Source organism: Desmodus rotundus, chromosome 5 (assembly GCF_022682495.2).
Source record: "Desmodus rotundus isolate HL8 chromosome 5, HLdesRot8A.1, whole genome shotgun sequence".
NCBI lineage: Eukaryota > Metazoa > Chordata > Mammalia > Chiroptera > Phyllostomidae > Desmodus > Desmodus rotundus.
Genome location: NC_071391.1, coordinates 82,685,551 through 82,698,370, shown reverse-complemented (window position 1 = coordinate 82,698,370; position 12,820 = coordinate 82,685,551). Strand labels below are relative to the sequence as shown.

Here is a 12,820-nt window from a genome sequence, read left to right as displayed (position 1 = left end):
GAAAGAGATCCAAAAATATAGTGGCTAAGAAAATATTTCTCTCAAATACAAGTCCAAGCAGGCAGTTCAAGGTTAGTATAGTTGAATGCAGCCAGATGTTGTTGGGACCTAAAGTTTCTTTTGTCTTGTGATTCCATTATGCCCTAGTTGTTTCACTCACATAATTGAAAATCATCACTACACTTCTTGGGTCCACATTCCAGCTAGCAAGAAAGGGCTCAAAATAAGAGGAAGATGGGTGGCCAGGGTGACTATGAATGCAGCCCAACACAAAATCGTAAATTACACACAGACCTTTTTTTTTGCTCATCACTTTTCGTTAGTGTTTGTGTATTTAATGTGTGGCCCAAGACAACTCTTCTTCCAGTGTGGCCCAGAGACGCCAAAAGGTTGGACACCTCATGGAAGTCATACACATCAATTCTACTCATATTCCACGGACTAGAATTTAGCCACACCATCTGAAAGGAAATCTGAGAAATAGAATCTTTATTCTGGATGGCCATGTGACTCACTAAGATTCAGAGATAATGTGATCATATCTCTGAATTTTAACTTTAATTAAAAGTTCCTTCTGTCTTCAATATAAAGAACTGATGTGGGGCCCTGCAGCTCAGTAAGTTGGGCGGTGTCCTGCAAAGCAAAAGGTCACCAACTCAATTCCCAGTCAGGGCACATCCCTGGTTGGGGAACATGCAACAGGCAACCAAACTGATGTTTCTCACGTCAGTGTTTCTCTCTCTTTCTCCCTCCCTTCCTCTCTCTGTAAAAATAGATAAATAAAATCTTTTTTTTTAAATTGATGTGGGGACAGAAAAGGGGAATGCCAATTAAGAAGTCATTGTAGTCCCTATAAGAAATTGTGGGAACATGAATTAAGGCAGGCACAACTGGGTGCCAATAAAGAGCTGTGAATGGATTTTAAAAATACTTGGAAGAATCCGAGTATTTTGGTGTTGGACTTGGAGGGGATAAAGAGAAAGATGATGCCTATGTTTACTCACTTAGGTGGTTTGTACTATTCAGTGAAATAGATAACACAAGAAGAAGAGCAGGGTAAAGTGGTGTGCAGAGCAAAAAGGAAGATAGATGATGAATTTAGTTTTGTCTGTGGGACCTCCTAGTGGAAATGTCCAGTAGACTCATGGACATAATGGTCCTGAGCTCAGGACGAAAAGTTGGGCTGGAGATACAGCAATAAGAGGATTATGTATAGAAATAACATCTGAAGCTATAGGAATAAAAAGACAAAGCAGAGGAAATGTGTAGACTGAGAAAGTGAAAGCCAAGGACTAAACTCAGAGGAATACTTATGTTTGAGGATACAGTAGAAAGAGAAGCTAATAACTAAAAGAGAGTAACTTAGGAGGAAGAAGAATAATGAAAAGAATGCCACCAAATCCCAGGAGAGATATTCAAGGTGGAGGCACAGGTAATAGGCACTTTGTTAAATTTTGCAGCCTTAAAAATCAAGGGTAGAAAAGCAAATATTTCATTTAGCAACAAGGAGTTTGTTGATTTTGGTGAAAGAAGTTTGGTAAAAATGGAGGCAAAGACAGATTGCAATGAGTAGAAGAGTGAATGAAAAGTAAGGAAATGATACAATTTTGCCAGAAGCTCCACTATTAAAAGGAGAAACAAGGATAGGACTGAGTAGGATATGATTGATGTAGGAGTTTTAAATCTCAAAATGAAAAGAGCTTTCTGTTTTCCTGATAATAAAAATAATGTTATATAAATAATTCAGGCAATGACAATAAGAACATAAAGAAAAATAAAAACATGAAAATAACTTAGAAATAGGACTTGTGGCCAAGATAGAGGTGTAGGTACACACACTGTTCCTCCTCGCACAACCAAAAGAAAGACAACAACAAATTTAAAAACAAAAAACAACAAGAACTGCCAGAAAATCAAACTGTATGGAAGTCCAACAACCAAGGAGTTAAAGAAGAAACATTCATCCGGTAGGAGTGGTGGAGATGGGCAGCTGGGCAGAGAAGACTTGCAGCTCACAGAATTGGTTAAATATGGTCGCAAATTAGATGAAAAAATGAAGGGTATGCCAAGTGAAATAAATGAAAATGTACAGGGAACCAGCAGTGATGGGAAGGAAACTGGGACTCAGATCAACAGTGTGGACCAGAAGGAAGAAAGAAATATTCAACCAGAACAGAATGAAGAAACAAGAATTCAAAAACATGAAGAGAGGCTTAGGAACCTCCAGGACATCTTTAAACGTTCCAACATCCAAATCATAGGGGTTCCAGAAGGAGAAGAGGAAGAGCAATAAATTGAACTCTTATTTGAACAAATAATGAAGGAGAACTTCCCCAATCTGGCAAAGGAAATAGACTTCCAGGAAGTCCAGGAAGCTCAGAGAGTCGCAAAGAAGTTGGACCCAAGGAAGCACACACCAAGGTACATCATAATTACATTAGCCAAGATTAAAAATAAGGAGAGAACCTTAAAAGCAGCAAGAGAAAAGGACACAGTTACCTACAAAGGAGTTCCCATAAGACTGTCAGCTCATTTCTCAAAAGAAACTTGCAGGCAAGAAGGGGCTGGAAAGAAGTATTCCAAGTCATGAAAGGCAAGGACTTACATCCAAGATTACTCTATCCAGCAAAGCTATCATTTAGAACGGAAGGGAAGATAAAGTGCTTCCCAGATAAGGTCAAGTTCAAGGAGTTCATCACCACCAAGCCCTAATTATATTAAATGTTAAAGGGACTTATCTAAGAAAAAGAAGATCAAAAATATGAACAGTAAAATGCCAGCAAACTCACAGTTATTAACAACCAAACCTAAAACAAAAACAAAAACGAACTAAGCAAACAACTAGAACAGGAACAGAACCACAGAAATGGAGATCGCATGGAGGTTTGTCAGCAGGGCAGTGGGAGAGGGAGACAGAGGGAAAAGGTACAGAGAATAAGTAGCATAAATGCTAGGTAGAAAATAGACAGTGGGAGGTTAAGAATAGTATAGGAAATGTAGAAGCCAAAGAACTTATATGTATGACCCATGGACATGAACTATAGGGGGGGGAATGTGGGTGGGAAGGGGTGTACAGGGTGGAGAGGAATAAAGCAGGGAAAATGGGACAACTGTAATAATAATCAATAAAATATATATATTAAAAAACTTAGAAATAATCATTACTACAATTTTGACATAATATTTCTATACTGTAAATATATATGTGGGCAAAAGTAGGTTTACAGTAGTGAGTACATAAAACAGCTTATTCTTTTATTATTGTTTATTAATTAGTGCATTATTATTTGTATCACAACTACAAACTTACTTTTACCCACCCCTGTGTGTGTGTGTAATGCTATACCTAAACTTCTTTTTCTAGTTTAATACACATAGACATCCTTCCATGGCAATGAATAATTACAGTTACATTAAATTTATGATATTCCATAGTAAGAGCATATCAAAATTTATTTACTCAACCCCCATTTATGGACATTTAAATTGTTTCCAATTTATTGTTATTAACAGTACTCCCATATGCATTCTTGTAGAGAAATATTTACATGTTTTTCTGATTGTTTCTTTTTTTATTTTTTAAATTATATTTTATTGATTATGGTATTACAGTTGTCCCAATTTGTCCCCCTTTGTCCCCCTCCAGCTAGCAACCCCCTCTCCCTCAGGCAGTCCCCACACCATTGTTCATGTCCGCAGGTCATGAGTATAAGTTTTCTGGCTACTCCATTTCCTATACGCTACTTTACATCCCCATGGCTATTCTGTAACTACCTATTTGTACTTCTTAATCCCCTCATCTCTTCACCCATTCTCCCACACCTCCCTCCCATCCAGCAACCATCACAATTCTCTCCATATCCATGTTTCTGTCTGTTCTTTCTGTTTGCTTAGTTTGTTTTTTAGATTCACTTGTTGATAGATATGTATTTATTGTCATTTTATTGATCATAGTTTCATTTTCTTTCTCTTAAATAAGTCCCTTTAAAATTCCATATTTCACATAATAGTGGTTTGGTGATGATGAACTCCTTTAGTTCTTTCTTGTCTGGGAAGCTTTTTATTTGTCCTTCAATTCTAAATGATAGCTTTGCTGGATAGAGTAATCTTGGCTATAGGTCTCTGCTTTTCATGACTTTGAATATTTCTTGCCAATCTCTTCCAGCCTGCAAAGTTTCTTTTGAGAAGTCAGCTGACAAGTCTTATGGGAACTCCCCTGCAGATGACTAAGTGCTTCTCTCTTGTTGCTTTTAAGATTCTCTCTTTATATTTAACCTTTGGCATTTTAATTATGATGTGTCTTGGAGTGGGCCTCTTTGCATCCATCTTGTTTGGGACTCTCTGTGCTTCCTGGACTTGTATGTCTATTTCCTTCACCAAATTAGGGAAATTTATTTTTTCAAATACAGTTCCAATTTCTTTCTCTGTCTCTTCTCCTTCTGGTACCCCTATGATGTGAATATTGGACCTCTTGAAGTTGTCCCAGAGGCTGCTTACACCATCCTCATTTTTTTTAGATTCTTTTTTCTTCTTGTGGTTCTAATTGGTTGTTTTTTGCCTCCTTATGTTCCAAATCATTGATCTGATTCTTGACTTCATCCACTTTCCTGTTGTTTCCCTGTAAATTGTTCTTTATTTCAATTAGCATATCCTTCATTTCTGACTGGATCTTTTTTCTGCTGTTGAAGTCCTCACTAAATTCCTTGAGCATCCTTATAACCAGTGTTTTAAATTCTGCATCTGATAAATTTCTTATCTCCATTTGTTTAGTTCTTTTTCTGGAGTTTTGACCTGTTCTTTCATTTGAGCCATGTTTGTTTGTCTCCTCATTTTGGCAGCCTCCCTGTGTTTGTTTCTATGTATCAGGTAGAGCTGCTATGACTCCCTGTTTGGTAGTGTGGACTAATGTAGTAGGTGTCCTATAGGGTCCAGTAGCACAGCCTCCCCTATCACTCAAGCTGGGTACTCAAGGTGCATCCTTTGTGTGGGCTGAGTACACCCCCCTCTTGTAGTTGAGACTTGGTTGTTGTTGGCAGGTCAATGGGAGAGATTTACCCAGGTCAGTCAGCTGCAAGGACTGTCTGTGACCACTGACCACCAACCTCTGCCCTCTATGGAAGATCAGCTATGCAGGGACAGGGTGGTGGTTTTCCAAAGTGGTCTGTAGCTGTTCATTAGGTATGCAGGCTCTGGGGTTTCCCAGGTAGTATAGGCCAACGTCAGCCCCACCTGTGTTCTGCCTGGAGCCACCCTACATGAGCCATAAAGCAATCTGAGATGGCTACACTTGTTGCTGTGCTTGAAGATTCCTAGGCAAAGCCAAGTTGTGAATCTAGGATGGCTGCTGCTAGAGCCAGGCCTGGTGCCACTTAGCTGTTGCTTGCTTGATAGGATTTAAGAAGTTGTGAAGCATGAGCCTAGACTAACCATTTATATGGAAAAGTCACAGTTAACAGTTAGGGTGGGCCTGTAAGTTGGGTGGGATGGAGTCTCAGGAGATCTCTAGGCAGGGCAAACAGTGTTAGCAAGGTTGATGGAATCTAAGATATGGCACCCGCCTGCCAGTTCTGTGGCTCTGTTGAGGGAAGGCTCAGAAAAGTGACAATGGCCTCTGCCTCCCTTTCTGTCTGGGAGAATTCTCCCCCAGCTCCTGCTTTGATGCCAGACACTTCAGTTCCTCTCTCTGTGCTACTGGTGCCTTTCTAGCAGCTAGCCTGGTGGTGCTGGGTCTCAAAGGGAGTGCGTCTGTATAAGTCTATGTGTGGGTTCTTTAAGGGAAACTGCTTAGGACTCTTTCTTCTACTGACTCAACCCCTGCTGGTTTTTGCAGCCAGAAGTTGTGGGAACTTATCTTCCTGGCACTGGATACCTGTGTTGGGGAACATGGGTTGGGGCTGGGACTCCTCGCTCCCAAGATATCCCTCCCTAATTTTTATCTACCACATGTGGATGTGGAACCACCGTGTTCCATGTCTCCGCCCCTTTTACCAGACTGGATGGATGTGGTTTCTTTAATTCCGTAGTTGTCAGACTTCCATTCAACTCAATTTCTGGATAGTCTGAGTGATGGTTGTTCTGTATGTTAGCTGTTTTGTTGTGGTTGTGCGAGGCAGCGAGCCATGATTACATATATCACCATCTTGATCAGAAGTCCTTCCTGTTTGTTTCTTTAGGAAAAAATCAAGAAAATAGAATTTCCAGGTTAATGGAGGACAGAGGATGATTAGTAAAGATTTACTAGATTTCCAGAGAAGCTCCATCTGAGCACAGCTAGGGTTAGCCTTGAATACCAGAAGGGACACCTTTTCTACACCCTTTTCTATTTCCTTTACCCCCCTTGGGACAAGAGGGGTAAAGGAAATAACTGGTGGTGCCACACTTAAATTTGTAAGTAGAGTAGCAAGAAATCACTTACTGAAAGTGAACGCAAAGGTGACGGCGTCAAGATTCTGAGGCGAGTAAGGAAGTTTTGAAATTATAGCTATGGCCCATGGAAGAGGGTGCTGAACTGTAAAAAAAAAAAAAAGTATTGACAATTGATATGTTTAGAATGGCACCAGTTTGCGCAATGGTATAATTGTTTACTCAGCAGCCAGGTTTGGAATTTTGTAGTAGAAAGACAAATGAACAAATGAGTTCAGGACTGAAAGACTGGCAAAAGTGTAGGTAAAATGATGAACAATAAGGTCCAGACTGCATGGAGAATGAAGGGAAGACAGGATGGTTAGATAGGGAGGAAATGCCTTTTTAGAATGATGAGGATTCAGTTAAGTGTAGGAAAGTATAAAACAACTAGAAGAGGAGATTTTGATCAGAAAGCAGAATATTTGAATTTAAAATTTCAGAGGTAGAATAGTTCTGGGTGATAACAAGAAACAGGTGTGCCCTTGGAAGTGGGTTAAAAGACATCGTGATGTTTGTTTTTTGGTTTTCTTTTTTGCAATAAAGAGGATCAACAACGAAAAAAAAAAGACATCGTAAAACTTAGCTGCTTCTGTAGCAGAAAATTGTTTTAGTAGTTATTGAAAACTGAAATATATAATATTCCTGCCTGTAAATTTAGAAAAAAACTTATTCTTAATGAGATTTAATGCGTATTCTAGAAAACCTGGAATCAGATTACTTTGGCAAGCTCGAATCTAGATTGTCAATCATACGAAATATAAACAACCAAGTTCTCTTCATTTCGCCGGAAGACCGCCCTCTGTTTGAAGATATGACTGATGCTGACTGTGAAGGTATGTTTAAAAATATGTTTACAGCCCCGGCTGGTGTCCCTCATTTGACTGAGTGCAGGACTGGGAACCAAAGGGTCACAGGTTCATTTTTCAGTTGGGGCACATGCCTGGGTTACAGGCCAGCTCCCCAGCAGGGTGCACACAAGAGGCAACCACACATTGATGTTTCTCTCCCTCTCTTCTCTCTCCTTTCCCTTCTCTAAAAATAAATAAATAAAATCTTTTAAAAATATATGTTTACAAACATAGAAATGACAAGCTACTTATTCCATTTTACTGCTTACATTTTCCTATTACAGGCCTAGTGCTTAAATGAAAAGTCATAGCAATAGTAATAATTTCACTTACAAGAAACTTTATAGGGATCCAAATTTTTTAGTTGGGGTGAAAAATTGATACAATGAAGATATCACCAGGGGTTGGGAGGAGGACAAAGGAGGTAAATGGGATCGAATTTGTTGTGACTAGAAGGAAACTACATTTCAGGTGATGGGCACAAAATAGACTATACAGATGTATTATAAAATTGTACACCTGAAGTTTATGTAATGTGATTAACCAATGTTACCCCAATAAGTTGAATTTTAAAAATGTTTTTAAAGATATTGCTAGGGGTCATGCTACTCTGGGCCTATATTTGGATCACAATTCCTTCATTGCAATTTCATTAACTGTATAAGATCTCTATAGAGTTGGATTCTTAATATCTGCTGGTTATAGCTCAAATTGCTAATCGCATTTTCAAAACTCAGAATTAAAAACAAATACACAAGCATTTCAAATAAGTCTGTCTTCTGCCAGAAATTTAGAGTGCTTTAGAAAATGAATAAGTTTACTGTGCTTTCCAAGGTATGAATTCAAATATCAGAGTTTAAGCAGAGTTGAAACAGTGAATATGTACTCTTGAAAAATACTTAGCATAATGTTCTCCAGGTCCATCCATACTAAGTGAAATAAGCCAGTCAGAGAAAGACAAATACCATATGATTTCACTCATAGTGGAATCTAATGAACAAACTGAACTAACAAGCAAAATAGAGACAGACTCATAGACAGAGATCAGGGTGACAGCTAAGGGGGTGTGGGGGGGCAGGGGCTGGAGGGATTGAGCAAACAGGAAAAAGGACTTGTGGACATGGACAACACTGTGGTGATTTCAGGGCTGGGGGGTGAAAGGGGACCAAATGGTAATAAAAAATTTAAAATCCTAAATTTTTACCTTAACAGATAGATTTTTATTATTCCCTTTAGCATTTAAAAGTTAAATACAGTCTTTTAGAATTCAGAATGTCTCTTAAGCACTCAAAATTTGCTGCTTTTGTATTGTAATACATATTTGAGTGTGTTTTAAAGAATATGTGAGCAGCTGTGTATAGTCTCAGCTAACTGGCTGAATCTCAGTGTGGGATTAGTAACGGGACTACTAAGGATTACCCCTTGGCTAATTTTCATAAATATTGATCTGCAAAAGTTCTTGTAACTAGCGTTCTCATTTATTGATGTTTACTGCAGGTAATGCAGCCCGGACTGAAATTATCATGTATATGTATAAAGACAGCCTCCCTCGAGGCTTGGCAGTAACCATCTCTGTGAAGTGTAATAAAATGTTTACTCTCTCCTGTAAGAACAAAATTATTTCCTTTAAGGTAAGACTGAACTTAAATTTGTTTTAGTCATATTTGTATATGGAAAATTAAAAAACCTAAATATCCTCAGTTCAACTTTTTGTCTAGAACAAGAATGGCAAGACACAAATAACCGTTAAAATAGTTACTAAAAATTGTCCAACTCTTTAATCTGTTGTAACATCAGACTTTTTCTAAGTCGGCCATAGGGAAGAAGTATAACCTTTGTTTCATAACTTGATTCTTCTGAATAATCACTCTATAATAAATAATAATATAGAATGCATATATGAATTATTATATTTATTTAAGAATTGCATACCTTTCCCAAATAAGGTTTCCTAAACAAAATGAAACTAATTATCCTTCTGTAAACCCTCTATATATTTTGTGAATTATGATGATAATATTTTAACCCTTAATTTTTTTTGTTTCTGCTTCTCAGCTGCATCCTTCAGCTTTCAGTTGATGTATGTTATTTTTAATGTAAATCTAAGTGAATAAAATTAACAAGATTAGCTGTAAAAGCAATGGTATAATGTATCTCAAAGCCATGTATAAACTATTTCTGGTCACTGCTTTTCCTTCCTCTATTCTCCATTTTTTTTTCTCTTGAAGAGTTTCTGAGTGGGGATTTGCCAGTAAAATACTGCTGTGGGAACTGAAAGTTAGAGTATGACCTTAGTGGACATGCCAAGGAGCAACTTGGGAGGGAGGAAAAAGCCAATCTACAATATAGTCCAAGTAAAAATCATTATGTATGCCACAAATACAGCCTCCAAACAAATCCTTTAGCCATCACCTTCTGACCAGAGAGCCACCCTTTTGGGTGACAATTTAGTCCCCATTCTCTGTCCTGACAAGCAAGAAGCTTAGTTATCATAATGGCTTTCCAGGCCTAGGGATGGACAGCCAGGGTGGAGAGGATTAAGCATGTTCTTCCTCAGCAACAAAATCAGAAGGGGAGGAGGGAGATGGCCAAGCTCAAGCCAAGTCGGGTAAAGGAGAACTAATTCAGCTGCAGAGGCAGATTCAGAGTCTGGGATAAGCCTGAACTATAAGTGGATTATTATTGAGAGAGCCTGGGGAGTGTTTAAAAAGATGGAATTAATGCTTGGCATATAGTAAGCACTGGGGCAAATCCAGGTTTGGGGAAGCCTGAAACTTACACAATTCGGGCAGGCCTTTTAAAGAAAGCGAATATAAAATTACCAAAGGAATAAAGTCGACAATTTATTTAGAATAAGAAAAGAAGGGGCTTTAGAAGAGACCTGTGCATGTTGGGGTGGAGGGGGTTGCTCTGACATTTAAGCTTCATTAGCTTCATAGCAGATCTGCTTCTGAAAGGAACTCAGTAAATATTAGTTGGAGGAAGGGAGGTAGGGTGGGAGAGAGGAAGGAGGGAGAGAGGGAAGGAAAAGAGGTAGTTTTAGTTCATGTTCTTTAATTCATTTTTCCCCCACTAACAAAGATCTTAGCAGTGATTATAAATATAGACTAAATTCTACTAGATAATAAAACACAACTGGCTGCCAATTATGTGCTCACCTTTCTGTGTTGGTTACTAGCTATTAAGTCCTTATGGTTACCCCTGTTTTCTCTGGGTAAGAACCTTCATGACACCAACAGAGATTTCTTCAATAAGTTACTGTTAGTGTCTATTTCTTGTATACACATCTAGGCATGGTCTGGATTCTCTCAAACTTGCTAATGCACTTGGGAAAGGGGGGGGGGGCGGGGAAACCGATATTAGGTGAAGCTTAACTTTCTCTGGGTTGATATTCAACCCCTCCTGATGTGAACAATCCCTCAGGCCCTTGGAGCACTCAAGTTTCATTACATAGAACTGTTTCCACATCCATTTACTGTGCACTTTCCCTGTGATGGCTAAGAATAAACAACACCAAAACCAAGGAAAGCTACTGTCCCAGGATTTCCTTGCCCCTGTTCTGAAATGCCTATCTGTACCCCCACTTTCAACTACAACTTTTCATGCTAGGTTTGAGCTAACAGGTTTGTCTCCCTCTAACATTTCTAGAGCTTCTGAAGTTTTGGCTAAGGGCTATTTCTCACTTATACATTTGAGTAGGTTAGTACCAAATTGGCTCCCCAGCTTAAGATCTCTTCCTAAATTCTGGGATACAATAGAGAGCTGTAGAAACATATGTTTGTGGGACAACTAGTTTATACTGTTATCAATATACTCACACTTGTTGATAAAGGACAAAGGTTAAGAGTTATGACTATAAATTCCATAATTGACTGAGAAGTTTGGAAGTACCCAAACTTCTTTCAGGTATTGTAGGAGGAAGCTGGAATGCTATTAATATTTTGGATCTCGAGGTCTCTCCATCAGTCCTTAGTTAGGATCATGAGAATTCTTGCTACTGTGGGGTCAAAATTAAGTTCAAATGTCTGCTGGTTCCAGAATCAACATGGAAAGAACCTTGATGGTCCTTGGATTTTCTAGTCCCTCTTGAAAAATAGGTATGATATAATAATAAATAAAAGAGTGTAAGCAACACTGTCAGTTAGGTGATCAGCAGGACTATAGTTTCAAGTGATCTAGCTATTTTTGAGAAAACCCTATTCTGTGTCCGAAAGATACAAGAATCAGACTTTAACCTTGCCCTGGCCAAGTTGCTCAGTCGATTAGAGTATTGTTCCGATGTGTCAAGGTTGTGGGTTTGATCCCTGATCACAGCATGTACAAGAATCAACCAATGAATGTGTAAATAAGTGGAACAACAAATCAATGTTTCTCTGTCGCTCTCTCCTCCTTCCTCTGCCTCTCCCTCAAATCAATACAAAAAAAATTTTTTTTAAGTAAGAATTTGGCCTTTCAGGGCAGAGCCCAGTCAAAGACTACTTTCAGCATAGAAATTCAGGACTACTATGGAAGTGGAGTACGTGGTAGGGAAAAGTCAAAGGCTGCTGACTAAGCCACTATGGCAAAGTTATACAGGAATCAAGGACTTAGCCCTAGAACAGCTGTAGTGGGTCTATTTACAGTAAGTTTCACTTCTAGCCTCCAATGAAGGAAGGAAGCAGCTAAGATTCCTGTCATTTCTGCCTCTCTCACAGTTAGCTCACAAACTACAGCTAGGCTAGGCCTGTGGGTGGAGATTAGCAGTGTCTTTAGTTCTAAATGGCTGGAAAAGACAGGAACAGACATTAGCCCAGAAAGGTTGTGGTCTTTGCTAAAACCAACTCCATCTTCAGCAGATAGGAACTTCACTCAATGGAAAAAGAGAGAAGGAAGCTATATGATTAATAAACATGGAAAAACTATAGACCTAGACCTGAATGTGTATTTCATGGTAGGAAAACCCAAATGGACAAGGCGAATAGATTAAGAATTAAGAGGAGAGATCAGTATTTTTATATTCAGAGATTTTTATCTTAATTCATGATAATGCAAACTTTAGTTCTATGCAGTAATATACTTTAAAATAAACTGTACATATTCTAATTGTTCACGTCCTAAAAAATTAATACTTTTTTCTCTATAGGAAATGATTCCTCCTGATAGTATCAGTGATGAAGGAAGTGACATCATATTCTTTATGAGAAGAGTTCCGGGACATCACAATAAGATACAATTTGAGTCTTCATTATACAAAGGGCACTTTCTAGCTTGTAAAAAGGAGAATGATCTTTTCAAACTCATTTTGAAAGAAAAGGACAAATATGGGGACGAATCTGTAATGTTCACTGTTCAAAACAAGAACTAGCTATTAAAACTGCATAGCTTGAACTTCCTGAGTTTTTGTGGTTGAGAAAGTTTGTAAGTTTGAACCTATAATGAATTAATGATGAATTAATGAATTAGTAGTGATGAATTAAATGTATAGTAATCTCAAAAGATATTACTAAGAAATGAATAATAAACTTTCACAAAATTGAATTGACTCCCCCTTATCTGGATGAATAAAATATTTGCATAATGTAAAAAAA

At 38.3% G+C, this 12,820-nt stretch overlaps 2 protein-coding genes across 4 annotated transcripts in view; one reads left to right on the top strand and one right to left on the bottom strand.

Moving 5' to 3' along the window:
- Nucleotides 1–12,770, top strand: part of IL18 (interleukin 18) — a 78,189-nt gene extending 65,419 nt beyond the window's left edge. For both annotated transcript variants that reach the window (XM_024570739.3, XM_024570738.3), the window contains exons 4-6: nt 7,104–7,238; nt 8,751–8,884; nt 12,376–12,770. In XM_024570739.3, the coding sequence (XP_024426507.1) occupies nt 7,104–7,238; nt 8,751–8,884; nt 12,376–12,597 (491 nt within the window). In that variant the 3' untranslated portion in view covers nt 12,598–12,770. The remainder of the gene's footprint in view (nt 1–7,103; nt 7,239–8,750; nt 8,885–12,375) is intronic.
- TEX12 (testis expressed 12) overlaps nt 1–12,820 on the bottom strand; it is a 68,128-nt gene that overhangs the window by 23,144 nt on the left and 32,164 nt on the right. The gene's annotated exons all lie outside the window — the stretch shown is intronic.